This window comes from Halictus rubicundus, chromosome 16 (assembly GCF_050948215.1).
Source record: "Halictus rubicundus isolate RS-2024b chromosome 16, iyHalRubi1_principal, whole genome shotgun sequence".
NCBI lineage: Eukaryota > Metazoa > Arthropoda > Insecta > Hymenoptera > Halictidae > Halictus > Halictus rubicundus.
The window spans coordinates 3543793-3571778 of NC_135164.1; the positions used below are offsets into that span (position 1 = coordinate 3543793).

General features: G+C 30.7%; 7 protein-coding genes and 1 long non-coding RNA gene across 19 annotated transcripts; 4 read left to right on the forward strand and 4 right to left on the reverse strand.

Annotated features, from left to right (window-relative positions):
* Window positions 1-8: 8 nt before the first annotated feature.
* Window positions 9-4797, forward strand: Rush (pleckstrin homology and FYVE domain containing family member rush hour). Of its 4 annotated transcripts, none has more exons than XM_076802178.1 (8): window positions 9-181; window positions 2497-2561; window positions 2669-2806; window positions 2925-2988; window positions 3258-3383; window positions 3462-3568; window positions 3716-3970; window positions 4076-4797. In XM_076802178.1, exons 2-8 carry the CDS (start codon window positions 2529-2531, stop codon window positions 4103-4105), a joined length of 753 nt encoding a protein of 250 aa, XP_076658293.1. In that variant the 5' UTR covers window positions 9-181; window positions 2497-2528; the 3' UTR covers window positions 4106-4797. The 4 variants fall into 4 exon arrangements, with proteins under 4 accessions (XP_076658293.1, XP_076658292.1, XP_076658291.1 ...); XM_076802177.1 differs by lacking the exon at window positions 9-181 and adding an exon at window positions 1801-1898 and having other exon boundaries at window positions 3327-3383; XM_076802176.1 differs by lacking the exon at window positions 9-181 and adding an exon at window positions 1805-1898.
* Rnasek (Ribonuclease kappa) lies at window positions 592-1253 on the reverse strand. The gene is made up of 2 exons (XM_076802180.1): window positions 1095-1253; window positions 592-863 (listed from the first exon to the last, which is right to left on the reverse strand). Exons 1-2 carry the CDS (start codon window positions 1161-1163, stop codon window positions 642-644), a joined length of 291 nt encoding a protein of 96 aa, XP_076658295.1. The 5' UTR covers window positions 1164-1253; the 3' UTR covers window positions 592-641.
* A 138-nt stretch (window positions 4798-4935) lies between the features above and the next one.
* Window positions 4936-5974, reverse strand: LOC143362178 (uncharacterized). The gene is made up of 3 exons (XR_013083606.1): window positions 5502-5974; window positions 5190-5427; window positions 4936-5067 (listed from the first exon to the last, which is right to left on the reverse strand). It is a non-coding gene; the product is annotated as an uncharacterized LOC143362178 (long non-coding RNA).
* Window positions 5975-9936: 3962 nt separating this feature from the next.
* LOC143362175 (exosome complex component RRP43) lies at window positions 9937-11756 on the forward strand. Its single transcript, XM_076802110.1, has 7 exons — window positions 9937-10041; window positions 10380-10416; window positions 10510-10647; window positions 10727-11021; window positions 11153-11273; window positions 11377-11480; window positions 11575-11756. The coding sequence occupies exons 1-7, from the start codon at window positions 10025-10027 to the stop codon at window positions 11706-11708; spliced, it is 846 nt and encodes a 281-aa protein (XP_076658225.1). The 5' UTR covers window positions 9937-10024; the 3' UTR covers window positions 11709-11756.
* Window positions 11757-11766: 10 nt separating this feature from the next.
* On the reverse strand, window positions 11767-12930 carry LOC143362177 (uncharacterized). Its single transcript, XM_076802112.1, has 2 exons — window positions 12793-12930; window positions 11767-12512 (listed from the first exon to the last, which is right to left on the reverse strand). The coding sequence occupies exons 1-2, from the start codon at window positions 12793-12795 to the stop codon at window positions 12003-12005; spliced, it is 513 nt and encodes a 170-aa protein (XP_076658227.1). The 5' UTR covers window positions 12796-12930; the 3' UTR covers window positions 11767-12002.
* A 335-nt stretch (window positions 12931-13265) lies between these two features.
* Window positions 13266-19488, forward strand: LOC143362171 (uncharacterized). Of its 4 annotated transcripts, none has more exons than XM_076802097.1 (11): window positions 13279-13401; window positions 13475-13629; window positions 14105-14334; window positions 14518-15097; window positions 15197-15308; window positions 15401-15597; window positions 15685-15786; window positions 15888-18443; window positions 18529-18773; window positions 18872-19124; window positions 19192-19488. In XM_076802097.1, the coding sequence occupies exons 4-11, from the start codon at window positions 14573-14575 to the stop codon at window positions 19267-19269; spliced, it is 4068 nt and encodes a 1355-aa protein (XP_076658212.1). In that variant the 5' UTR covers window positions 13279-13401; window positions 13475-13629; window positions 14105-14334; window positions 14518-14572; the 3' UTR covers window positions 19270-19488. The 4 variants fall into 4 exon arrangements, with proteins under 4 accessions (XP_076658214.1, XP_076658212.1, XP_076658213.1 ...); XM_076802098.1 differs by having other exon boundaries at window positions 14105-14275; XM_076802099.1 differs by lacking the exon at window positions 13475-13629 and having other exon boundaries at window positions 13266-13401.
* A 16-nt stretch (window positions 19489-19504) lies between these two features.
* Pgm2a (phosphoglucomutase 2) lies at window positions 19505-24188 on the reverse strand. Of its 6 annotated transcripts, none has more exons than XM_076802105.1 (10): window positions 24134-24188; window positions 23065-23157; window positions 22532-22788; window positions 22006-22468; window positions 21730-21917; window positions 21473-21650; window positions 21155-21378; window positions 20930-21035; window positions 20058-20284; window positions 19505-19967 (listed from the first exon to the last, which is right to left on the reverse strand). In XM_076802105.1, exons 1-10 carry the CDS (start codon window positions 24134-24136, stop codon window positions 19865-19867), a joined length of 1842 nt encoding a protein of 613 aa, XP_076658220.1. In that variant the 5' UTR covers window positions 24137-24188; the 3' UTR covers window positions 19505-19864. The 6 variants fall into 6 exon arrangements, with proteins under 6 accessions (XP_076658220.1, XP_076658223.1, XP_076658222.1 ...); XM_076802108.1 differs by lacking the exon at window positions 24134-24188 and adding an exon at window positions 24111-24129; XM_076802107.1 differs by lacking the exon at window positions 24134-24188 and adding an exon at window positions 23837-23967.
* On the forward strand, window positions 23965-27944 carry LOC143362176 (START domain-containing protein 10). The gene is made up of 8 exons (XM_076802111.1): window positions 23965-24106; window positions 24542-24706; window positions 24770-24983; window positions 25065-25212; window positions 25294-25446; window positions 25532-25656; window positions 25740-25862; window positions 25930-27944. The coding sequence occupies exons 3-8, from the start codon at window positions 24828-24830 to the stop codon at window positions 26017-26019; spliced, it is 795 nt and encodes a 264-aa protein (XP_076658226.1). The 5' UTR covers window positions 23965-24106; window positions 24542-24706; window positions 24770-24827; the 3' UTR covers window positions 26020-27944.
* Window positions 27945-27986: the final 42 nt, after the last annotated feature.

Here is a 27986-nt window from a genome sequence, read left to right on the forward strand (position 1 = left end):
AGTAGGTGGAAGCGTTAAGCATGATTCATATTGATAATTGCGCGATAATTTACTTGAAACCTGAACGCAATGTTTAAATATTCATATACGTAAATACTGTTATCGATTGTGCTAATTTATGTAACGAGTGTCTATTGCGATCTGTTTTCAAACTTGGCCTTTATTTTTCATACATATATAGGTTAGTCGTAATAATTGTAATTGCTGTTTTCTAGATTATAGATACTTAGCATTCTAACACGAAACGGTTAAAGTTCAAATAGCAGATAAAAATGAAACTAAAAAGAAATAACAGCTTTCATCAATATTATTATATCTACATTTTTATATGTACATTATTATTATATGAGACAATGTTTATTCTCATTTATGTAATATATTTAATTTATATATTATATTTATGTAATACATTTAATATATATTTAAAAATTTAGATACATGTATATTATAAAATCAAATAGTTTTAATGCATTGAACAAAATTTCTATGTAACTGATATTGTTATTTGTTTTTAATATTAATACTATACCAATGAATATAATGTATAATACTTGTCAACATAATGTTGATAATACAACATTAATTTATGAATTTATATTTATAATTTTTATTTTGTTGTTCAACATACTAACAATACTATTTCAGACGCTAAGAGACAATCTTGAATTTAGATAAAATTGATGTCCTGAGAACAGGAATGTGAGAACATAAATGCATGCCGCAATCCAACAATTATATGCATTCTGCGTATAGCCTCTGTCTGCTTCGGCATAAAAATCTGCAGCACTTTTAAATTCACCCTCCAACGGAAGATCTTCTACTAAAGCCACACTTTTAACGTAGAAGAATATTCCCATCAGGAGCTAAAAATCAAACAAAATTAATAGAATTATTAATATACGATATGCCTACAATGTAGATAAATATTTGGAAAAAGTTAAAGTTATGAAAAATGTCCTAGAAATATTTATGGTGATGTAAAATGGACTTTAAAGTCATCAGTCTGATAAGGCTTTCATTCAATTCACAATTCTTTAATAAATTTTGTCTGTGTATTAATAGTATACTGAAATTGAATTGAAAGTATTACTTACTAGTTGAAATATACCCCAAGTAGATAATATCAAGCCACACAGGGCATATTTGGGTCCACATATCTTCATTTTTTACCAAAAACTGACTTTCTTCCGTTTCGTACGGAATAACCTAACAACTTATAACAACTGTTGTGTCGCTACGCCCTCGGTGATCATATGATTTTCATTGCCGAATAGACGGCAACTATCGATATCTCGAAGTAGGACATCCGGTATTCAAAATTTCATGTCACACAATAAAATATTTTTAACAAATGACTTTCATATACAGGGGAAGTTGACTAGTATGGTTAAATAATAGTAGAACTTGTGTATTATTAGGTTGTTGATGAGTTTTTTCTCCAAATACGTATAATGCATGTATATAAATTTATTCTATTTGTAGGAAGTTTAAAATGTTTAGAATAAGAAAGTTTTCTTATGGTTTACTAATAATCGGTTCAATTTGATTGAAAACCATTCGAATGAAACACATCAAATTTTATACATATGTACACGTTTACCTGCTTACATATATATATACTATTATTATTAATAATCGAATATGTAGGTAGATTTAAGTTGTAGAAATGATAACTTTTCGGAAATATCTGCTTTAAATATCTAATGATATTATTTCTTCCATTATACTTTCATAATTACGTATAAAAATTATCCTTTTGTAAACCCACACATTGAAATTTTATGCATTGATACGCATTATGAACGCGACAAATCGTAGCGAAACGCGAAACATGGATTGTGATTCATACTTCCTGTTGTTGTCAGCCCTGATTCATAGGATCATGGTTGACCGATTGGGTTAGTTTATATCCCATTTATTATCAATTAATTAATGTTACGAATTGCACGAAAATTTTCATCAGTTTTCGACGAAATACTTCAAGATTTGTGATACTTGTTTTCCGTGGTTGGGTAATTTACGTGTTGCGTATCCTACGATTTGTGACATTTTGATCGAATAACGGTGAAGTTTAGTAGCTTGTGGTTTTGACAGTTAATAATATATACCTATGATCTTCTCGAAAAGGAATAATTGAATATTGATCGAGTTCTATTTATTAACATGTATTTCATTGAAAATATATCAACAGTCATTTAACGTACTTACGATTTGTTGCAGTATATAGGACTGTTAATGGCATTCAACTTGTTCTTAACATGTATTGATACAAATCTCACGATATTGATTCCAGTTCATGAATTGGAAGATCTACCAATTTGTGCTCCATAACTTGTGACAATATAGTTTGACAGGTCTCATTTACAACAGTTACATACGTTACGCATTAACCGACAAAAGACAATGTTAAGCGTTTACTTGCATTTTGTATATCGGTGGATGGAATTACACGAGTATAAACGAATAATTATTTATCTCTACTATGACTTGTTACAGTAAATAGCGAAGCCAATGCCAGGCGTATCGCAATGGTTGAAAACTGCTTTGGCAGTTCTGGCCAGGTAAAGTTGAAACATTCAATATAATCATTGATTATCTATTCTCTATATTATTGGAAAATAACAATTAAATTTCTTTGAAATTAATGTAGGTATATTTTTTGTTTTAGCCGCTCGCAGTACCTGGAAGAGTTTTAGTTGGCGAAGGAGTCTTGACCAAAATGTGTAGAAAGAAACCAAAACCGAGACAGTTCTTTCTGTTTAATGATATATTGGTATATGGAAACATTGTAATCAACAAAAAGAAGGTGCTTTAATGAAGTTTTTATTATAAATCCATAAATACATGTACAAGTTCATAGAAATTATAATATATTATATTATAAATTATATTATAAAACAAATTAATATTCTTTGTATCAACAGTATAACAAACAACATATTATACCACTTGAAGAAGTAAAACTGGAGTGTTTAGCCGACGATGGTCGTAAGTTACATTTTCATTATTGATTTGTTATGAATAGTATTGTATGAAAGCTTGAAAGAAAAAACAATTTTCTGGTAAAAGAAAGTAATGTAAAAATGATTGATGCAAGAGTATTTTTATCTTGACTATAGCTTCTTTATTTGTAACGGTTTCAGCACTAATTTTTGGGTTACTAATTATTATAGTATTTATTATATATCACACACATTCAATGTTGCAAATGTTTTCAACTATACAAAGATAATATAGTAATTCATCGTTATTTATAGAATATCGTAATGGTTGGCTTATAAAGACATTAACAAAATCATTCGCTGTTTATGCTGCCACTGCAACAGAAAAACAAGAATGGATGGCTCATATTACAAAATGCATCGAAGATTTATTAAGAAAGAGTAAGTACCATTGTTATTACCTTGTCTGATAAATATGTCCAAAACATTTGAAACTTCTAAATGCTTGACGTATAATAGGTGGTAAGAAACCAGTTGAAATTCATGCAGCTGTTTGGGTACCGGATAATGAAGCCACAATCTGTATGCATTGTAATAAAACACAGTTTACAGTCTTGAATAGACGGGTATATATATATACACATACATACATATATATTTATATAAATATATATATACATACATACATGTATATGTATATTAGTGCATTTTTAAGTAAACTTATCAGGGCTTATACTTTTTCTATATTTTAAAGCATTTTTAACATTTTGTAGCACCATTGTAGACAGTGCGGAGCTGTAGTATGTGGACCTTGCAGCAATAAAAAATTATTGCTGCCAGGGCAAGGAAATGGAAAAGCAGTTAGAGTGTGCTTACAATGCTTTGATGCAGCTAGTAAAGTAAAAGCAACTTCACCAACTACCGATAGCTTGAATAACAAATATCAGCAACGTAATTCTGCTGATAGTTCAGGAGGAGATAGCTCTGGTGACGATGATGATGGAAATAAAGAAGAAAATCATGACGAGGTGATAACTTACATAGATTACGTAGAGCATTTGCGGTGTATCTACTTATCTTGTTTTATACCAGCATCGTCATGGATAACAATTACAATATTTTGACTGTTTCAGCCCAAATTTTATTCTACGCTTGCCCGATGAAGTTAACCAGATTACCGTTAAAGTAAAAATACCTACAAATCGAATCGTTATTTACAACTATATTTTTAAAAATTCATAACATGAATTTCTCAGTAATAAACACTTCTAGTAATCGAAAGTCGCTAAAACTATTTTTAAATTGTATTATTGCAGAGAACTAGGCAAATAATGCTAATGATTTTGTATGAAATTTTGAGGACTAGTTTAAATTGTATATCTAATTTATATAAGTGCATAACTTGAAAAATATATTTGACTTTTGATGGTAGTTAATCTATTTCTAATATTACACAGACAGTCGAACAAAAAGACTATTATTTTTAAACTCTTTGTATGTAACAAGATTATGAAAATTTTGATCGTTTATACTTGTATCTTGTTATATTGTAATATTTCCAGTATTTACTATAATTAGATGCTAATTTTCCTTGATAAAATATTCTATAAATACATATATGCCACACTGTGCCTTTCCAACTAGATCGTTTCATCTTTTTTACTGTTTATACAGAATTGATATTGATCTAACATTTATTTCTAAGGAGACACATTATATAATGAATTTGTATTCGCATGAAAAATTTCTTATAGTCAAATTGTATTATAAGATTAATGAAATCACTGTAAAATGCGAATATTGTATTAATAAGTGAAATATGTAATAATAAACAATATAATATTTATGTAAGCTATGTTTTTCATACTTTTCATTGAAATTGACATAGGTGGTGCAACTGAATGTTATTGTAAATAAAGTATACTTATTAATCTATTACATTGAATGCGAAAAAAACCGTCCAATATCTTATCACTGAACTCCACACATATACAGTAAAAATTCTACTGAAGTCACTGCCGACGTTCCCTACTTATGACACTCGAACACCTCATACCACTCAAGAACCGTCGTGTCGCGGTCACCACATTGTCGGGTATATCGGTGTGAGACCCGAAGACCACTACTAATCCAATTACAAAACTTCTTTATTTTTCATTATTTTTTTATGAAACTTTTACCAACATATTCGTGGCATTTTTCTGATTAAAATGATACCAAATATGATATAATTCCGATGTTATTTACTTGTGTAACAAGCGATGAAAGTTTCGAACGCAGAGGAGGACAGCGTATGGGAAAGAAAGAGACGCAGAGAGTCGCGGCCGCCGGCAGAGATCAAAGCTCGCGTGAGCGCAGGCCTTTAAATGAAAAATTTAACTCCTTTATTATTAATTATTTTTTTATGAGACTTTCACCAATATATTTGTGGCATTATTCTGATTAAAATGATACCAAACGCGATATAATTTGGATCACATTTGCACTAATTTTTCGTTAATGTAATTGTTATGGGGAGACTTCCGTCGTTCATTACACATTACACATTACGTTCATTACATAATAAAAATATTTAAGTTTTAATTTAAAGGCCTGAGCTCACGCGGGTCTTTAATAACTTTACGCGATGTGGTCCAATCAATTTTGAATTGCATTGAATCTTTATTCACTCCCCTCAGGGTTACAAATCATTATTAAAATTAAAACTAAAAATAGTATAAACTATATAACTAAAAACTAAAACTAAAAAAACTAAACAAAAAAGAAAAACTCAATATTAAACACATACAAATAAAATAAAGATAAAAATAGAATCAAATATAAAATATACATATATAAAAATAAAATATAATATAAAATATAATAAAATAACCGCATTAACGTGTCCTCACTCACATACATACACTCTCACTCTCTCACACACACACATCCACTCCTGTCAATCCTTGTCCTGCCCCAACCGGGTCCAATCAATTTTAGATTTCCTTTTTATTGTTTTGTTTGATGTAGAACATTACGATGTAGGACCTAGAAGAAACGAATTGTAAGTTTAAACCTTATAATCACATGAAATAATTAAGACCTAATTAATTGTAATTAATGATTTTACCTAATAAAAATTCTCTGACAGTTTTCAACATTAAGTCTAATAGTCGTGCTTCGTTGTATTCTTCAAGTCCCGCTAAATGACTCTCAATTTTCTGTCTGTCTTCTGCATTTAGAGGAAATCTGCTCGTTCGCTGGGTCACGGCTACACCTTCATCCCTGCATTCATCCTGGCATGTTACAGAATTTTGTACGTCTTTGTTTTCTTCTTCTGCTTCTCCTTCTACTATTCCGGCTTCTCCACGAATTCGTGTGTACGGAAGAAGTTTGTGCCAGCAATGTGTGATGTCAACACTTGTTACATCTGCCCAGGCATTCGCTAGCTGAATTATACAGTCTTTTATCGTGTACTTTTTATAAAATTCTGTAGTTCCACCTGCATGTGTTATGGCGCGTCGCATTAACTTATACCTAAATCTTGTTTTTGTTTTAGCAATTACGCCTTGATCCATAGGTTGGATCAAGGACGTTGTGTTTGGAGGCAAATATTTTATTTCGACATTGGTTGTACACGTATAATTGATGGGTAGCTTATGTGCCCCACAATTGTCAAGGAGTAAAATTACCTTGCTACAAATTCCTTCGCGTAATTGAAATAATTTTACGCTTTCTGTAAAATAGATAAACCACTCCATAAATAATTTTTGGTCCATCCATGCATTTTTTTGTGATGTGGTGTAAATAACTGGGAGCTGATCTGTTCCATTTTTTAAAGCTTTTGGCTTCTTGTATTTATGGATGAAGAAGGGCTTAAGTTTATGCGTTCCAGTTGCATTTGCGCATAAAGCAACGGTGACCCTCTCCTTCTTCTCCTTGCTGCCGCTCAAATTGAGCTCTTCCTTTCCTGCAAGGGTTTTCGACTGTAGAGCCTTCCATTGTAGTCCAGTCTCATCCATATTATAAATGCACTTCAAATCGATATCCTCTTCCTCAATTTGTTTTTTTAATATGCTTATAAAGTTTTGGGCTGCAGTTTCATCGGCGCTTGCTTTTTCTCCATACAGATGGACTAAACGGATATTTTTGCGCCTTTTAAATTTTTGGAGCCACCCATAGCTTACGTTGCTAGCACTCAGTTCACGAGCTTTTTCCAAAAGTAGTGCATCGGATAGCATGTCTCCCAAAGTTCTTCTTTCAACGAACCACGAATACAATTGCTTCTCTAACCCTAGATACAATTTCGGTTTGTATTGCTTTTTGATTGCTTTTTGACTGCTGTTCGCACTCTCTACAATCTGAGCGATGTTAGCGACCTCCTTTTTTATCCGGAAAACTGTTCTTCTACTTATGTTGTGCGCTACAGCCACTTGATTGATCGATGCTGTCTCCAAATCCTTGAGTACGTCCATGCGTTGTTTCATGGATAAAACGTTGCGTTTGTCAACTGACATTATGTAGATATGTATGTATAAACACGTAACAATCACTGCCACAACAACAACCACGATAGCAGAGTTTGCTTCCAAAGCAAGAAAATTTATAAAAAAGAAAAACTATGTGTAAATGAACTTGTCAACTCAGTAACCGTCTCGCTCGCAGTGCTCGTACAGAACTGACCTACGTACACTTCTGTTCGACAGAAATCTGGAGTAGGAAAAATCATACCTACCTAAAAATTAAACTACCTGAACCAATCATACCTAAAAATCATACATTAGCTTTTTGGGAAAAACCAGCCGTTACATTTGTAGCTGTCGGTGGAGGGTAAAATGGTTTTTATGGCACTGACCTTCATTAACCGTTTGAGTCGCAGGGGGTATTAAAAAACCACGGTCGAAGAATCCCAAACAGCGCGACCGCGCTTTCTCTAAATGAGTATGTAATGAAAAGATAGCGCTTGTTTTATCAATGGTTACACACCGTCAGTTGTCCACAATGCTCGAAATGTGCTGAGTTTTTTCTCGGTCAACGGGGTTTTTCCGGGTTTTGCAAAGAGAATAAGGCGTCTTCCATAAATTCAAAATATAATCTAACGGTTCATGCAAGAACTCAACAAAAACGAAACACAAGCATTCAACCGTCGATAGGCGGTCCGGTGGTTCTATTGGATTCTAGAATACAATTTCTGTTTGGACCAAATCCCGTAAAGTTATTAAAGACCTGCGTGAGCTCAGGCCTTCAAATTAAAACTTTATTTAACTTTATTTTTATCATTAATTTTTTTTTTATGAGACTCACACCAGGATGTTCGTGGCATTTTTGTAATGAAAATGAAACCAAATATGACATAATTCCGATAATATTTACCTGTATAATGAACGATGAAAGTTACTTTCCATAACAATTACATTGACGGAAAATTAGTGTAAATGTGATCCAAATTATATCGCGTTTGGTATCATTTTAACCAGAATAATGCCACAAATATATTGGTGAAATTCTCATAAAAAAATAATTAATAATAAAAAAGTTAAATTTTTCATTTAAAAGCCTGCGCTCACGCCAGTCTTTGATCTTTTCCGAACGCTTCGACTCTCTGCGTCTCTTTCTTTCCCATACGCTGTCCTCCTCTGCGTTCGAAACTTTTATCGCTTGTTACACAAGTAAATAACATCGGAATTATATCATATTTGGTATCATTTTAATCAGAAAAATGCCACGAATATGTTGGTAAAAGTTTCATAAAAATATAACGAAAAATAAAGAAGTTTTGTAATTGGATTAGTAGTGGTCTTCGGGTCTCACACCGATATACCCGACAATGTGGTGACCGCGACGGTTCTCGAGTTTCGCTGTCAGCACCTCCGTACAACATCGTATTTCAAACGCGACGCCGGCGAGTACCTCCGACGCACAGTGGGGTATTTGGCCCGAAAAACCGGAAAAAATTATTTAAGCGTTATATACAGGCTCAATGCCACAATGTAGGTGGTCGTTGAATTCGTCTGAACATCAGCTATAACATTATGAGATCGAAAATATATCTTAACAGTTAAAAAATTAAATTGATCCTCACTTTTTATAAAAAAAAAATTTTTTCCGAAATTTTATGTATTGAAATTTGTAGACATCTGAATACTGTTAATCTTTTGTTCGAACCTTTTTTTTCGTCAGATTATCGGAAACCCTTGAAAAATCGTGGCGCTTGTGGAGTACGTGCACCGAAAAGCTAGAAAAAGTATTTTTACACGTAAATTATGTTAAAATGATGTAAATTATTATTGTAATACAAAATATGTAGATCATGAAATGTTTTAATAAGTAGATATGTATTTTAAGAATATTTTTAAATTATTACCATTAATTTGCGTACGTAAAACACTTCTAAACGCTAATACTAAATTAGCTATAAAACGTCAATCTGGACAAATCTGGAACCAAACTTTATTAGCTTGGAATCGCAAATCTCTACCGAATATAATGAGACCAGAAAGACCATCGGGACTCACTCAGAACCATAATAAAATCGTTAATGAAGTCTTATAATTGTAAAAATAATTTCTGAATTATTGATCATATTCAAATATTAATAACTTTATAAATGAGTATAATAAAAAAATGAAAACAGTCTGAGAGTGTAGTCCATACTTACCTAAAAGATGTCCATAAAGCAAAAAATTACACAGCTTTTTTAAAGCATGTAAAAATCACTAATAAATGTACGATATGTTATAGCATGATTGGAAAGGCAATACAAGTCATAGAATCTCTCGACTTTCGATTAAGTTTAGACATTCATAAACTTACAAATGAATAAAAACAATTTAGTACAATGTTCTACACACATTCAACAACTTCGAGCAATAAAAAAATTACAGTTTACGTTAAATTTTTGAAATTGACTTTTTTCCGGCTTTTCGGGCCAAATACCCCACTGTGCGACGTTCCCTACAGAAGTCACTGAAAAAGAACCAAAAGAGTGACTTCAGTAGAATTTTTACTGTAGTATGTAGTAATTGGTCTACTCCTACATATATACCTCGTCTGTGAGAGTTGGTGAGAGTGAATGGTAAATAGAACAGTGGGAAATTCGTATTATGGATACACAATACAAGTCGGTATTTAAATCTATGTAGTTTTTTTACTTAAAACTATTTGTATTTATTGTAAACTTTATTTAAAAATACTAATATATTTACGAGTGGGAAAGACACAATTTGTCTATTTGAACAGTTGATTCTAAAGTCTATTTGAATTCATTTTTGTTTCATTTTAACATAACCTGTTAAACAGTTGGTTGTTGAAGTATGTAGCTTCAAAATATATGAAATATTTCTCAACAATCCTTTTTACGAAATGTTTGAAATATTTGAATAACTGTGTTGATAATATATATGTTTAGAAAGTGATAACACAATAATTCAACTCACATGTACGTGTGTATCATTACAGGACCATTCACCCAGTGAAATATCTACAAGACCATTTGGTAGGCAAACGTATACTTTTATTCATAGTTAACCATAGTTAACACGTTACCGTCATAGTTACTATCATATATAAATTTATTGAAAATTTTTAGGCGCAAGATGTTCGTCCCGATGGTAGACAATTTCTATCTTTTCGTCCGATAAGCATAAACATTTCATCGATCACTCATGCTAATAGTTCGTCGATATTTAAAATTGGCAATACAACAGTTGTTTGCGGTATTAAAGCTGTAAGTACTGTAACTAAGATAGGATATATTTACATATCTGTATACAATGTATAATAATGAAATGTTTACTATATTGTAGGAACTAGCGATACCAAAAACAGAATCTCCTGATTGTGGGTATATTGTACCGAACGTTGAACTTTCTCCATTATGTTCACCAAAATTTCGACCTGGCCCACCAAGCGATCAAGCACAAATTATTTCAAAAACAATAGAAAATATTCTAAAAAATTCAGAAGCTATCAATTTAAAAGATCTATGTATTTGCAAAGGGAAACTAGTATGGGTATTATACTGTGATCTATTATGTATTAATTATGACGGTTCTGTAATCGATGCTAGTATCGGAGCATTAACCAGTGCACTCAACACATGTAAGTTTTGATTGATAATAGAGTAGAATAGAAATAATTTATTGTTAGTCCGCTGGCCATAAAAAGGAACACAGTTCACATTTTCTATTGTCCCCAAATTTAATATATTTTGTAAATTTCTCTTTGTACAGTGAAACTACCTGAAACAGAATACAATGTGGCAACAGGAAATATTTCTGTACATCCTATGAACAAGATACAATTTCCAATTAAATCTCTGCCAGTTTCTGTAACATTTGCTATATTCGATAAGTGTGTTTACAATATTTCGACATATAAATTAATTTATTCTTTACAACTTATATAAAGTACAAAATATTAAATATGTACACTTATTTTTTATTCATTTATACAGTCAATTATTAATTGCTGATCCTACCGACGAAGAGGAAACTTTCTGTTTAGGGAGGTTAACGATAGTAATGGACGAGGAAAAAATTTGTTGCATACATAAACCTGGTGTGTTGTGAATTATTATTATTAAGAATATGGATTTAAACAAATTACATTCTTAACAGAACGCTTGTATATACATAAAATATTATTTACTTAGGTGGAATCCCTATTTCATGCGAGTTATTTTTAAAGAGCTTAGCAAAATCCAGGAAAAGAACAGAATTGGTAAGATCGCTAATTAACACTGCTATATCATCAGCAAAAGAAGAACAACCAAAACAAAGTGTATGAGATATGCATTTACAGTATTAATAAAATGATTCATAATTATTTTTTTAATCATTTATTTACACTATACTCTTATTTTATAAATTACATTCTGTAGTACAAAATTTTATATTGTAACTCTTTTTTTTGTTTGTACTGTTACGTATAATAATTAACAATTAATTACAATATTCTATTCTAAGATCAGCGTAAATAATCTTTTTCTATAATAGATTTGTACAATTGAATTGTGCAAAGAAACATTGTTGAATAAATGATATAAATAAGAATTATTAGTAATTATTAAATTCATAGAAACTAGTACAAACTTGTTTTTTTCATGATACGTAAAAATTCTTCTTGAGAAATTTCTCCATCGCCGTCTTTGTCTGCTTCATCTATCATTTCTTGCAGCTCTTCATCTGTAAGATTTTCACCTAATTCTCGAGCAACTCTTTTCAAATTCTTAAATGTTATTTTTCCCGTGTTATCATCATCGAACAATCGAAATGCTTTTAAAACTTCGTCTTTTGTATCCTTTTCTAGCATTTTTACAGACATTAAATTCAAAAACTCTTCGAATGACAATGTGCCAAGACCATCTGGATCAACATCGGCTATTAGTTTTTTCATTTCTTCCTTTTTGGGTTCGAATCCGAGAGCTCTAATGGCTACTTTAAGTTCTTTGGTAGCGATTCTTCCAGTACCATCTGGATCAAATAAATCGAAAGCTTCTTTTATATCACTTTTTTGTTCTGCTGTCAAATCCAACTTTGGAGGCCCCTTTTTCTTAACAGTAATGACAGTTTGCTTTTTAGATGTAGAAGCCTAAGACATAATTACTAACTTATTCCTACTGCGATCACCATTTCTACATATATATTAATGCTTTACCTACTAACAATGATTTAGTAGTCTTTTAAAAAGCCAAAAAAATTAACATTCGAAGCCAACAAACTATTTCCAGTAACATAAATAGTCTAATTATCTCTGATAGAATTGTCATTTATAAAGAAATCATTAAGCTTCTTTCAGATATATATTATGGGCCTATTAATAAGCTTTTTGTAGGTATAGCGTTAAAAAAAATAATAATGCTTGTACATACCATGTTTGAAAATTAATTAAACGTTTCCAGATAACTTTAGTTTTGATGGAAATGATATAAAAATTATAGTAGCTCTGTTTAGCATAAACTTCTTTCTGTTGTGAGATATTACTTAATTATTAGTTTACTAGAGTATACAACAATATGTATAACATTACAAACGTTTACAATTTGCCGGTACTCGTTTTAATGAAAATGTCAATAGTTATGGTACTGGTTGTCTCAGTTGTTTATGTTTGGTACAAGGTACAACATAATAGGTACATGAAAAATTAAAATTTGAATATACATACACCAATATACATACATGCATACATAATAAAGTTTATTTTGTGTAACGAACAGTAGAGAGCGTACCTATAGTGGGTGTTTAGTGGTAGTGAGTGTATAGTGATCAAAGAAAAAAACTATTTAACTATTGTAAAATATTGTATACATGTAGATACATTTTGGTATAACTATTCAGTATCATTGTATGAAAGATAATTGATCTACAAGATTCGTACTACGTGAAAATATATCAAATTAATTACAATAAAAACATAAAAAGCATCAAAATAAAATATATTGCGACACAATCGTATATTTCGCTATAAAAGCACTGTGAATGTAAGTATATGTAGATAGATGCATACATGTACGTATGTAGGTATAATAGAATAGTTCTCGTTTCATAATATAGGTGATAGTTCGTACAATTTCTCTCGACATGTATGAACCGATAGTTATACAGACGCAAAAACCCCGTAATCTTCGCGGCACACCGGCTGGTAGAGTTCATATAATTATCACTTTAATGAAAGTTTTGATTCCATCCGGGATTACTGTTGCATTAAGGTAAATGTTTCCATGGTTCATACGGTATGATTAAATTTGATTTCGTTCATGAAATATCTATGCTTTCCTGAAATTAAACAGTTACAAAAGAAATAAAGTTTATGCTAATAATAATATTTACTCGAGGCTATCGGTTTTATTTTTATTTATTCGATATAAAGGAATAATAATCATTTAACCTTGTTATGTAAGGTGTTTAATTGATCAATGAAGGTGCGCGAGTTTATTTTGACCCAAACTTTTAACAGTAGTAATCTACAGTAGTCTGGTTTCAGTATTTATGAGACATATTCCAATAAAGTTGAGTTATCTATAATAGATTTGTTGATAAAATGATGTAAAATGTAATTGTAGCAGTACGACAAATGAAACTTCTACGTGTATAGTGCTTTACATATAATATGTATAAGCTGCAGTACATATATTGTATAATTAACCAATGTAAACATAATAATTGTTGAATTCTATGTTATAGTGCTTTTATGATAAAGAAGAGGAAGTTAGTTAGAGAACTCGATGGAACTTTGAAGTGTGATCAAGAGGTCATCGATGGGAAAGATTTTAATCCACCATTTTTTAAGCACAAAAATGACATTCTGGCTGGGAAGGAATATCAAATCTAAAAACACATTGGACTAATAAACAGGTTGTTGATATATTCATAGTTTTTATTTGCCAATTCATCAACTTTAGAAGCAGTTTCACGTAAGATACGATTGTTTGAAAAGATATAATGTACCTAGATAGGTATGATTCTTAAAACAATACCTACAATAAAATAATAATGTACAGACAAGTATACAGATAAAAGGATATTTCTAGTAATAAATTATGTCTAATTCCTAAATTAAACCTTTCCAAATTATTAAATAAAGCTTTCATTTACAGTACAGATGCAAAGTTATTAGAATGTATTCCAAGATAGTTTATTGATAAGACCAAAATGGATGAAAAGGGGCATGATACTAAATATAATATTCTTATCAATACTGAAACCGACGGTGACAGTATATTAGATTTTAAAAGTCCAGAATTAAAAATAGCTAAAAAAAAATTAAGCGAATTTTGTAAGCCCATGAATATAAAACAAAAGAGAAAGGCAACAACGATATTAAAGAGTACTCCAAAGAATAAAAAAGACACAAAATCAAAGCAACAGTCGGAAAAAAGAAGCTTTCAACCTTCTATAGAATCTTCTTATTTTAAAGCTAAAAACAACAATGACAGTAAAGATTCAACTACCAACTTGAAAGTAGCTCTTGTATGTCCATTATGTTTTAAAACATTTAAAGATGTGGACTCTCAAGCAGCACACATGAAGATTTGTGCATGCAAAAATAACATTTCAACAAAGAAGTTATTAGATGCTATAGAGCTTCAAAAGCGTCAAGGAGATGAAAGAAAATTGTTAGGTTTACTTGCAGCACCAGTAGTGCAAGAAAAGAAAAAATCTGCAGCCCGCAAAGTAGTATGTATTTTACAATGCATATAAAATGTATTTGACTTTCTTTATGAAAGGAAATTTACTGTTTTAAATTAAACTTAAACAAAACTTTCACTTTTATAGAATTCACATGACGATTCTGATTTTAATCTTGCATTAGCGTTGTCAAAGTCTCTTCAGGAAGCAGAAGATTTCGTAAATGTTAAGCCTGTGATTCTTGTAAAAAATAAGAAAAGTATACTTCTATTGTGTTCATAGATTTACTTAGAGATATTTTAATAACCAGTTTTAGAACAGTATTTTCATACAGTGATATTTTTCTAACAGGAATGCACAATGTGGTAACTGTTCTTGAAACACGTACCCAGGAAGAGAGAAACCACATTTTAACTGAAAAAATAGCAGAAATTCTCATGGGTGATGAACCATTTACTCAAGAACCAAAAAAAGAAATCATATGCAATAAAAAGTTTACTGTAAAAACTGATTTGAAAAGTTATTTACTTCGGGATCTCTTTTACGAGGTAGAAATATTATTTGATCTTATTCTCATCTTATTATCATATAATTGTTATTAATTAATTAAGAATTTCTTATTGTATAAATTAAAGAGTGAAAAGCTATGGGATAAAGCGGAATTACCTCGAAGTGAAATATCTTTTTATGTACCAAATTTATCAGAGTACATATTTCCACGAGAAAAACAACTGATGGTGAGGAAATAGTACATTACATATTATATATTACACATACTATAAATTACCAATTGATATTACCAATAATACAGTAACATTCCTTACATTCATACTCGTAGGAATGCGAAGAAGATAACAGAGAACCGAGTGAGGATAAGACAGAAAGAAGCATGGATGAGAGAACATTTTGTAAAACGCCGCAAAACGATTTACATTTAATTAATGAAAAATGTGAAAATTGTAATGATATGCAGTACATTGATTCTATATCGAACAATTGGAGGAACGTATTAAATGACAGTTCTGCGAGCGATATAATAGTATTTGTCGATAATAACAAATATATTTGGGCACATAAATTAGTTTTTTATGTACAGTGTTCTAACATACTACTCGATGTTATGCCCAACGATAATTTCCAATTTACTACAGTCAAGGAAAAGATATGCTGGCCTGATATAACTTACAATGTTGCATTAGCATTCTTGGAATTTATTTACAGTGGAAATATAAAGAAGCATTTCGATGTCAATAAGGATGTACAAATTTTTTCTGATTTGAGGAATTTAGCAAGAAAGTACAAAGTGAAGGAATTATTTGCATATTTACAAAGAAAAGAGACTAAAATTAAGCAGCAATCAAAAATTCAAACAGAAAGAATAAAAGATAATGTACACGGAAGAATATTAAATGTTAAAGAAGATGATAACTTGAAAGAATACTCAAGTATATCAAATAGTTTACTTTGCAAAAAGAAAGAAGAATATAAAGAATCATTACATAAAGATGAACAATCGTGTGAAGAGTATTTAGAAGATATTCTAAGTAATTCAGAATCTCTTCAAACTGGAAGAAAAAGTTTGGTATTATCTGCTACGGGTACACTGTCGGTAAAAGTTACGGACATGAGACAGATAAGTCCAATTAGGCAATGCAACGAATCTCCGGATATGTTTGACGATGTTAATGATTCCATTAGAAGTTACAAAGAGAAATCTGTTGATCCTATAATAGCCACTAACAAATCACAGAGATCTAACAATATCGATATTGTCGATTCGACTGATATTGATATTGATATAGTAACAGTCAGCAGTAACATTAAAGAGAACATGAACTCTTTAACAAGTACGCCACAGTCTAGTAGATCAACGCAAAGGAGTGTAAACAAATCAGATATTAAGAGGATGAAAAGTAATTTGAGTTTATTCATCGAACAATTTCGAGAAGAAAATGCAAAGTCAGATTTTGATACAGATTCTGATGTTACAATTACAGCACAAGTGTCATCAAAACTGAAGAGAAATCCATTTAATCTAGGAAGTGATCATTCTGATCAGAATTTTATATCTAATGAAACTACCGCTGCAGAAGGAAAACCAGGGAAAGAAACAGATGTTCTGAATAAGTTCGACCACGTTGTTAGTAGTTTCCCATTGCATTTGCACACTACATCCGAAGAAACTGATATCAATGTAAACTTGGATTTCGATTCGATGGACAATTTAACGCAATTATTAGAGAATAACGAAGAACTATATGCACAAAAGTATACAAAAAGTAATTCGACGAATTGCAACACAACCATTGCAGAAGGTGCGATTCAAAATGTCATAAACTCTCCTGTAACAGAAAATTTATTACAGAACAGTACAAGCGTTAAAAATTTAGATACTAGTACAGAAAACTGTAACGAAAACGATAGTAGTGTTTTGTCAGATTCTGATTCCGATGATGGTGAATTATCAATGTATACAAAATATAAGAAAAAACATCAAAATAATAGTATACTAAAATATCGAAATTTTCCAGAAAAATATGTATTAAACAATTCTGTTAAAAGTAGTTCAGAGGATAATTATTGTGAAGCGAAGAACAATGTGAATATGAAAGACATTCCTATATTGTTGGACGAAGATATAGATATAGAAATAGATTCTGACTTCGCACTAATTTCAGAAAATGAGAAAGTAAGGGCTTCTGATCTTGAGAAGTCTACTCTATCATTTTCACAATGCCCTACAAATTTCAACACGACGCTTGATGATGAACGTGAGAAAATTGTTAACTCGAGCAAGTTAAGGTATACTAAATCAGAAAGTAATATGGATATGGAAACAAAAAGAAACAATTTGTCAGTATCATCGCCAGAACAAACAACGAATCAATCGAGTTTAACGGAATTACCTGTTTTAATATTGTCTAGTCCAGAAATAGTGGCTAATAAGGTTTCGAAATTGAACGAATTTCATGATAATACTCACATTTTCGAGAAAGATATTTATTTAGCAAACGTTTGTATCAATGATTATAGCGACGATGATAGAAAGATTAAAGAAATTCCAATAATTGAAGCAGATGGGAAAAATGATAAATCAACTACAACAGATAATGATAGCATGGTCCAATCAGTAAAACCGTTAGTTACAGGAGAAAATATCCGAAAATTCAAACGAAAATCCATGTCAGAAACAAATTTGAACGCTAATGGAAAAAGTAAAATAGATAGAAAAAATGATACATCGCTTCCTTTTGATACTGTAGACACTGTAGATCGGTCTCTATGTAATTGTGGACATAAACAAGTGCTAAGAAAAGTTAAATCTCCTGCAATCACTAGGGACAGTTGTACACCTCCTCCTGATTACGACAGCATGAAAACACCTGAACTTCATGTAAGATAATAAATCACATTCTACAAGCGATAGAGACAAATTCAAGATAAGTATTGGAAGTAACAATTTGTGAATTTAATTTTAGGCAGAATTACATAGATACGGACTAAAACTACAGAAACGAAGTCGGGCTGTAAAATTGTTGACATATATTTACAACGAGTTGCATCCTATAGTTCCTTTAACATCCAAAAAAGTAGAATCTGAACTTGTAGTTATAAATAGCGACGACGAAGAAGAACCAAAAAAGAGGAGAAGAAGTTACAGTAAAGATAATGATAATAATTGTAACAACGAGTATAGTTTTGATTTACCACCTCTGCAAGGCAGGTAAGTCAAATCTAGAATTTTCGTTAAGTAAATTATTATAATAATATATTACCGATAAATTTCACTATGAAATCATAACAGTTTATTCAAATCTTTAGTACTGAAAAAACGCCGGTAAATATAATACATAAGAAACGACGATCTCATGAAAAGGAAACCTTAACTGCAGCTGCAACTGTTAGCGCACCAAATATCAAAGATGTGTTTCTCGAATTAATAAAAGACCAGAAAGAATTACATAATAATATTTTATCTTACGAGCCATTATGCATTGATTCAGTATACTCTATGTTAAAAGGAAAAGGCTTCAAATACAAAATGAGTACGTTAATAGACTTTCTGGACGAACAGGTAATATTATTATCATCTTTAAATATATCATTTGATATTTAAGATACTGATAGCACATTGGTTTCAGTGTATTACATTCTACTTTCAAGATACCAAACAAAGCAGAAAATTAGAAAAAATAAATGGGAATAAAAAAATAAATTAATAAAATATAGCATATTCGATGGTTAATAACAAGTGACACACATGTTTGTTATGAAAGTTGATTTACAGTAAACATATAATAACCAAATATTGCTCTGGTAATCATTCTAACTAAAGCAAACTGTAAAATGTATAGGATTTTTATATTCATTTTTTTATCATCATTATCAATATATTATGCATGTTTTGATACATTCAAATAAATGAAAAAAGACAGTAACACTTGTTCAAATAAATGCTCTAATTCCCAACATTTTATTCCATTTAATACTCTCAACTGAACGAATTAAGTTTATGTAAAACCAAATTTTTACAGACCTTACGAACTTAATAATAGTTAAGTAAAATTAATGATTCCGAATAAATAAACATTACTATATTTATACTTATACCAAGTAAATGAAAAGTTTTGTCACTTTATAGATTATTGAATTCGTCAAATTCTACTTCAATTTCAGTAAATACTAATTGAAGTACATAATTAGTTACGAGAAAGAATAGAAAAGTATAAAACTGGAATATAGCTAGTATTTTTTTACTTCGATGGGTCTTTGGGGCATCTTCTATAATTTTATGATAAACCTTGATAATTTTACTTAACTAGGACGAGGTATCAAACCATGTGTCTCAGGTTGGAGAAATTCCTCTACAACGGCTGATACCATTTCATCGAGAGTACCCCTTAGCAGTTTCAGATCTCTAAAAGATAAAACAAATTATGCAGATGATTTAAACTTAAATGCAATGAATATTTGTGTTATGCAATATGAGTGTTTTTTGACAGCTTACTTTTCCTCGGGAGTCGCGCATAATTCACTGTAGTACTTAATCTTGGGTTCCGTACCACTGGTTCTTAATGTTACTACTAAACCATTCTTAAAAGTAAACGTTATCATTTGACTTGATTTTGAAACTGGTAGAATAGCCTTGTTTTTTGGTTTTGTATTGTCATAACCATTGGTCAGATCACGAACACCTACTATGGAGTATTTTCCATTGAGTATACTTGTTGGGTACTGAAAACAATGATTAAACAATAGTAAGCAAACCTATAGTAAGTTAAAAAAAATTTCGTACAAACATTTTGCAGAATAGTACGTATACACATTTAAGAATCCTATAAACTTTTATAAAGATGCACTTACAACATATTCATGTCTGGAAAATTTTCAACAAACGGTGTTAGACAATAAAGAGATTGTACAGCTGGAATAGTTAGAAAAGCAAAAAATACTAACGGCAAAAGTGTCAAAGACACAAGTAAAATATTTATAAACATGTTCAATGTATTATTTAGGAACACATAACATGTGAAGTATATTTGGTATTACTATTGCTCTGTAAAACTATAAATAAACTGAACGCGGTTAATGTTGCTCCTACAAATGCAGAACTACGCCTCTGTAATTAAATACCAATCCTTTTATGATTCCTCTGTAGTGTAGGTATGCATGACTTGCAATACTAGTTTGAATTGCATTATGTAAATCTAATTTTCTTGTTCGTTATTGTACTTTAAGCTCTTGAAGCGATATTTTCACATTTCAATATGAAAATAATTACTAATGATTATAGATAATATGAAATAATACGAATATCTTATTATTAATATAACATGGAATTAAATATTATATCTATATGTATATTTAGATATTTCTTACTGTATTTTGTTCTCCAGTGTAATTTCGTAATCTTTCAAATATTGCTTTAATTGTATCCGGTTCATGACAAATCCAATATGAATTTTTAGAAATGTGATATCCATATCTGGAACAAACATATGATCTATATATATAAAGTTTCTTCAAATAGAAGACAAAGTACTACAAGTTAGATAAGCGTTTAACTGAACATCTACGATGCGACGATGCGACGATGCAACTTACTGAGCATATATCTCATTTAGTTTTTCATAAAGTGTAAAACCTATTGTCTCGAGATAAGCTGCCAATTCTGCTATGCGCATTCCAGCGCTTATACCATCTTTGTCCAATACGTTAGAACCGCACATGAAACCAATTGCTTCTTCGTAGGCAAATATTACTTCTTTACCCGCTTTCTCTAGTTCTACCGTTCTATTGCCCATCCATTTAAAACCTGTTAAAGTTTCCTTTTGAAACATAGAAAAGTCATATAGAAAAATAGTCGAAAAAGGTAAAGGCAACTGTATCTAAGTACATTGTTTAAAGTGAAGTTCACCTCACCTCGAAATTAAATCCTTCCTGTTTAGCCATTGATGCTAAAATTTTACTCGATACCGTTGACGCTAGCATATATACGTTAGAGAAATCTGTGTCAGGATGTTGTACTTGATACATATGCATCATCCACCATCCTAATAGCGCTCCTAATTCGTTGCCCGAAAAAATATACCATTCTCCGCTATAATAAAAATAAATAGATTCGAATCAAATCAAGATGTTAATTAGAATCGATATAACAGCCACATTATATTATGTACCTTTTCATTTTTATAGCACAAGCTAATCTATCTGCATCAGGATCATTAGCAATTATGATAGAAGAAGAATTTTCATTTGCTGTTTTTATGCTGAGGTCCAAAGCACTCTCCCCTTCCTCAGGGTTTGGAAATTTTACAGTTGAAAATTCTGGATCAGGCAATTTTTGTTCTTCAACTACTATAAATGGCTGTGACAAATAGAAATGAAATTTTTTCTGTTACCTTTATTTTCTTATTTTATCCTATTTTTCTATAGATTGTACTAGATAAAGAAACCTTTAAATTTGCAGCATCAAATGCCGCACTCATGTATTCATATCCAACACCGTGCATGGGGGTATATGTAAACTTTAATATCGTGTTTCTATTTACTTCAGGATATAAAACTGTTTGTTTGAGACCATGAAAATACGATTGTGTAATGTCATTCCATGGATCTTCATATAATGGGCTTTCATATACTTTTGTCACGTCCCAAGAAGATTCGTTGGGTTGCAGACTTCCGAGTATGTAATTTTGAATTTTTTTGTCATGCGGTGAAATTATTTGTGCACCATTCTCCCAATAGACTTTATAACCATTGTCATTCTTGGGATTATGGGAAGCTGTAACCATTATTCCTGCTGCACATTTATATTTTAGCACGCCGTAAGGTATGAAGGGAGTTGGGACAACTTTTGAAAACAGATATACTTTTATAGATTTTGCTACAAAAATTGTAGCAGTCAATTCGGCGAACCTGAAACAATAGACAATACTGGTATAAGCGATTGATATGATAGTGATTGAACTTTCTACAAACCTTTTGCTGCAATGACGTCCATCATATCCTATTATTACTCCCTTTACTGGTGAATTGGCTACAAAATTTAGTAAATAGTTTGATAACCCTTGACCGGTTTGAACTATAACTAAATCGTTCAACTGACTATATCCTGGACCCATACAACCTCTTAGCCCAGCCGTACCAAATTCAAGTCTTTTCAAGAACAACTTTGACAAGATCTGAACATTATTCTCTTGGACAAGTTCTTCGACCTCATGACCAGCTTTTGGATCCTAAAAACCAATTAGTCATAATCTTTGGCTACTGGAAATCTATTTGTAGCAATTTCGATAAGTACAATGTATCTACAAGAAGCTCGATAATTTTCTTTACGACAATAATTTCAACACAAGCTATTGGTTACTATATTGCTCGAGTTCATTTATCAGATTAAGAGTGAAATTGTTATAACTATTAGAAAATTTATTAAGAAATTCTCAATTCTTAATCATTAATCTTTGAAGGACCATTAGTCGATTGCTAGTAAATAAAGCGTTCAGGATCAGGACCTTGTTCCATCTTAACCATTCGTCAATTTTATTGTCCAGCTCTATATTTCCAGTGTTCACAGAAATTTTTCTATCCATAATGAGACTGTTCTCCTATAAACAGTAACGATAATATATATATATATATACAGGGTGTCCCATACAATTGAAACAGGTTGTATCTCCTAAAAAGTTGGAAATAGAAGAAACTGTTATAGATTAAAGTTAAATGGTATCGGATGTTGCATAATATGTAAATACTTAATGCACTTTTACATCAGTGGATCTGAAAAATGCAACAGCCCCCTTTTTTTAAATGGAAATCTATGTTTTTGACTGCACTGATTGATGCATTTTTTTGTGCTCTACATAAAAGTATTAACATACTTGTGCCCTAAACTTATTTGTTTGGAAGTTATGGTAGCTAAAAGTTTTCTGAATTATTTCAGTCTTTCTGCAAGTGTTCTGGAGTACATATATATGTATATATATTTATATATATATTTATATAAATATAAGTGTTGGTATATTAACATTGTTTATAAATAGTTAACAAACACTTGTAATATGCAATAATTACATTTATTAACAGAACCGTATACATGGACAAGTTGAAATGTTATAACATCAACATCTGCAATAGGGGCTGTGGATTTAAATAAATTGAAATAGTAGTTAATTAGAATGCTTACAGATTCAACGTGCTACAGTGACTGTATGTATTCTCCAGAGGAACGTAAAATATTACAAAATATGTAATATCGAATGAAAATTTTGATGGTATGTTACCTACATATAGGGAAGATAATCTCAACCACAACGGTGGTTAAAACAGATAAATTCCATAGATGTTCGCTAACCTATCACCACCTACACCGTGCCGGTGACGCAGGTCGGTTGATATTTTCAGTGAGACTTGATTGCGATATTCGATTTATTATAAATGTCATATGGAAAATTTCAACCCTATCCGAAAGTCGAATATGTGATATGAATTGTTTCTATTCCGTGGAAATGCACTGTTGCGGCGAACAGAATAATTATATATTCTAACAAGGAGAAGGTACTTACATATGTACACTTAACATACCATATGGGAAAAGGTTATTTTGTTTTTATCTTTAAGAAATCATACACGTAGCTGTGTTTATCCGGGCTGTTTAAATTCTTATATTTGACCTTACTCTTGGTTCATCGTATAATTATTAATACTTTTAAAGATTCTGTTTTCAAAATTTTTTCATTATTTACGTTTTCAATTCATTCGAAGGTTATATCGTAACATTTCCATGGTATATAGTTGATTGAGGTTCCAATATTTTTAAATTACTGGCATTATATATAGTGATACAAAAGTACTTATAAACAATTACTAACACTAATTATAATGGGAGAAAACACAGTTTCTGTTTTATTATATTTCAACTAAGTAAAAATATTTCGATGTTACAACAACATTGTTTAGACTTCATTAATAATTGGTTCAATATCTGTTTAGCATGAACGAACTTCATGGATTATACAATTAATCATTGTCCCAAAAGCACAACAATGTACAAGACTGTCCAAAGGTTACTTTGGCATAAGTATAAGGCCTATTACACAACAGAATTAAGTGTATTTAAATTTTTTATGAGTATGCTATAAACTCTAGGTGCATCAGGTAACTGAAATATTTCATTTGATATGTAATTGGTCATCTGATAATAAATCGTTTCCTTTTTAGTAATTATGTTTTGGAATTAATTACGTCGATCGTTTCATAGATAGTACATACATATAAGATGGATATTGGAATTGTTAAAATTGCCGAAGATAAGGATTTTGAGAAATTGAAACGATTATACGATGATAATAATGACTGGAGATTGGATTACAATAAACCCGATTTGTCGGTTTGGACAAAATCTGTGCCAGGAATTAGTTTCAGAATGGTGAAAGTACGTACATCTTTAATAGTGATTCACATTTAGTTTCTCCATATGATTTGTATATGGCATTAATGAGAAATTGTTTTATAGATTAGAACTCGTTTTCCCGATGTTTTACCAGAGACATTATACGATGTATTGCATGATCCTGAGTATAGAAAAGTTTGGGATACCCATATGATTGAATCAAAAGATATAGGCTTTTTTAATCCGAATAACGATATTGGTTACTATTCCAGTAAGCATTTTGTCTTGAATGTATATTTTTTGGTATTGATTGTAATTGCGTTAAATAAAAATCTGTATATGTTCCAATTAGTGGCTTGTCCATCTCCGTTAAAAAACAGAGATTTTGTACTACAAAGGTCTTGGCTTGATACCGGTTTAGAACAATTAATTCTAAATCATTCCGTTTTCCATAAAGATTATCCACCAAGAAAACAATACGTGAGAGCAACATCTTATCTTACAGGTACTGTAATTTGTAATCATGATCAAATTGAAATCATTAAATTAGATTTTATGCAATTCTATGCTGTTGGTGTTCTTAATTCAAGGATACATTGTCAGACCATCGCGAAATGGGGATGGTTCTGAATTGGGATACGTATCTCACACTGATCCACATGGGAAACTACCAGTTTGGCTAGTCAATAAAGTTACACAAATATTCGCGCCCAAGGTCTGTACTTTGCCTGCTTGATTCTAAAGAGAGTAAGGTTTTCGCTTGGACGACAAACTCGTTAATCCCTGTTTCTTTTTTAGATGGTTAAAAAGTTACATAAAGCTTCTGTGGCCTACCCTAATTGGAAGTTATTAAATAACCCAAACTGTAAACCGTGGCATTTCCCTGAACAGATATCTGCACCGCGAATACGAGTCGAAGATGTGAGTACATTGATTTTCTAAATCGATTCAATGTTATTATACTTTGTAAGTACTGGCACTTTTTTAGTGTATAAAGTCTACTGAGGAAAAAAATTCGAAGAATCATTATGTCGACGAATCAGAATTAAAGGAGTTCACTATAATGGATAGTGATTAATTCTTTTTTTATAAGGAGATATACGCTCGTATAGTTAGGATTTGAGAAGGTCTAACTGTTAAATACAGTATTATTGAAATTCAAACAATACGATTTTTATGTGTATATACTTATGTGTATACATACTACACATGACTGCTTAAATTTCATTAATTATATTATATATCAATGATATTGATATCGAGTTTATTGCAATAGCAAAGCTTATGGCAATGGGTAATGTTGTAAGTAACATTGTGGCCTGCATTGCATATACATATATGATACTAGTCATAGCTTGTTATCCGATTGAAAGAATTGTACGTGTTGTTTAGAACGTACATAATTTATTGTATGTGCTATGATGTGGAATATACGTGTATAACGCACAATATGTAGATCATAAAATACATATTTGTGTTTGAATGGATTCATTTAAGAGTTATGTAAATGTCAGAATTGAACATGATTATCGAAGGTACAAAAATGTTATTCGAATTGAGCATTTGTTGAACTTACTGTACACAATGATACTGTACTTCATAGACGCCTGTTGTAACGATGTGGTATTAAAAAATGTGATTTTTGTACTACCAAAGGAATTCGGATAAATACAAGAATAGTAGTCGAATACGGATAGCATTTCTGTTGGAATTTTTTCGATGTATGTAAAATGGTTCTTGATGATGCCATTCGTTGGACTTGAACAGATTGAAATTTTTAACATACGGTTGCTTTAATTGAAAAAAATAAAAGATACTATTTAGCTTCATACATTAATAATAATAACAACGTTTTGCTCCAGTAAATATTTAAAATGTTATTCGATCGATTGCAATATATTAACTAGTTTGTTCAGACAATAGTTACAAGTAAAGAAATTGGTCGAGCGAAATGAACTTACAATTAGTTTTACAATAGTATAGTTCCTGTACTTGAAGTTTTTTATATCATTTAGAAGAAACATGGAAAGGTATTGTAATGCATTCTGCCTATATTAATACGGTTACATATCCTATTTACACAAATTTAACTGGCATCTTTTACTATTTTATTATAAAATACAAATTTATAGACTTCTGTACTTAACACGATTTTCCTATATATTTACTTGTGTCGCAAGTTCAAGTTTATATATTATAAATTCTGTGACAAGCATTTAAAGAAAGTACAACTATATAATATAATATAGCATAATATAATATAATATAATATAATGTTGTTCAGTTATGAATATTTTTAAAAATAGTTCATTCTAGAGAATGTAGAATAACTGAATGTTCACATTTTGTGAAAAAGTGAATGCTAACATTTTTCAATTGGATATTTATATTAATGCACTATTTGAAATGTTCTATGCACTTATATTAGCATTTGATCTTTTATATGTATACCCGTTTAGATGGATGCTTTATGCAAATCTGTCATTGTGTTAGTATGTCATGTTCTTTACATATATTGTATATATAGATAATTTATATGCATATGTGAAAATAGTATTCTTCTATAATGCTTCATAAAAATAGGTTTTCATTATCTGAATTCTGAATTCTGTCAATTGAAAGACAAATACGTAGCTGCATTTATAATTAGAACTCTTAAAAAGAAAAAACGGTATACATACATAGAGCAGAACTGATATCTGAAAATCAAAATTAGGTATGCTGTTGATCTTGTTAGATTTACTATTTTTACTTTCTATATTTGTATTTTTCAATCATTTGCGCGTTGCTGTACACGTTTTCCTCCTTATCGATGAATATAATTGCGGTACAAATTTCGGAAATACATTCTTATTAATGCTGATAGTTTTTTGCAGTGCATCGTATCTTATCAGACATTGTGATAATACTTTCTGATGGTGCATTGCAGATAAATAAATTATAAGAATTTTGTTCCAATGGTACTGTATGGAAGTAATATAAAATTGTTAAAATTTTTGTCAATTAATTTCTTTATTTTCCCTTCTCTCTCTATATATATATACA

Excerpts from the sequence above, each read along its gene's own strand:
- LOC143362176 (XM_076802111.1), top strand. The coding sequence starts at position 24,828 with ATGGATATTGGAATTGTTAAAATTGCCGAAGATAAGGATTTTGAGAAA. Across the intron at positions 24,984-25,064 it reads TTAGTTTCAGAATGGTGAAA|ATTAGAACTCGTTTTCCCGA; the intron begins GTACGTACATCT and ends ATTGTTTTATAG. Across the intron at positions 25,213-25,293 it reads CGATATTGGTTACTATTCCA|TGGCTTGTCCATCTCCGTTA; the intron begins GTAAGCATTTTG and ends TGTTCCAATTAG.
- Rush (XM_076802176.1), top strand. The coding sequence starts at position 1,832 with ATGGATTGTGATTCATACTTCCTGTTGTTGTCAGCCCTGATTCATAGG. Across the intron at positions 2,807-2,924 it reads TTGTAATCAACAAAAAGAAG|TATAACAAACAACATATTAT; the intron begins GTGCTTTAATGA and ends TTGTATCAACAG. Across the intron at positions 3,971-4,075 it reads AAGAAGAAAATCATGACGAG|CCCAAATTTTATTCTACGCT; the intron begins GTGATAACTTAC and ends TGACTGTTTCAG.
- Rnasek (XM_076802180.1), bottom strand. The coding sequence starts at position 1,163 with ATGAAGATATGTGGACCCAAATATGCCCTGTGTGGCTTGATATTATCT. Across the intron at positions 864-1,094 it reads CTTGGGGTATATTTCAACTA|CTCCTGATGGGAATATTCTT; the intron begins GTAAGTAATACT and ends TTTGATTTTTAG.
- LOC143362175 (XM_076802110.1), top strand. Across the intron at positions 11,022-11,152 it reads AACCAGTGCACTCAACACAT|TGAAACTACCTGAAACAGAA; the intron begins GTAAGTTTTGAT and ends CTCTTTGTACAG. Across the intron at positions 11,274-11,376 it reads ACATTTGCTATATTCGATAA|TCAATTATTAATTGCTGATC; the intron begins GTGTGTTTACAA and ends TCATTTATACAG.
- LOC143362171 (XM_076802099.1), top strand. The coding sequence starts at position 14,573 with ATGGATGAAAAGGGGCATGATACTAAATATAATATTCTTATCAATACT. Across the intron at positions 15,309-15,400 it reads TCTTGTAAAAAATAAGAAAA|GAATGCACAATGTGGTAACT; the intron begins GTATACTTCTAT and ends TTTTTCTAACAG. Across the intron at positions 15,787-15,887 it reads CACGAGAAAAACAACTGATG|GAATGCGAAGAAGATAACAG; the intron begins GTGAGGAAATAG and ends TCATACTCGTAG.
- Pgm2a (XM_076802104.1), bottom strand. The coding sequence starts at position 23,647 with ATGTATACGGTTCTGTTAATAAAT. Across the intron at positions 23,158-23,623 it reads ATACGGTTCTGTTAATAAAT|GAGAACAGTCTCATTATGGA; the intron begins GTAATTATTGCA and ends TACTGTTTATAG. Across the intron at positions 21,651-21,729 it reads TGTGCTATAAAAATGAAAAG|CGGAGAATGGTATATTTTTT; the intron begins GTACATAATATA and ends TTTTTATTATAG.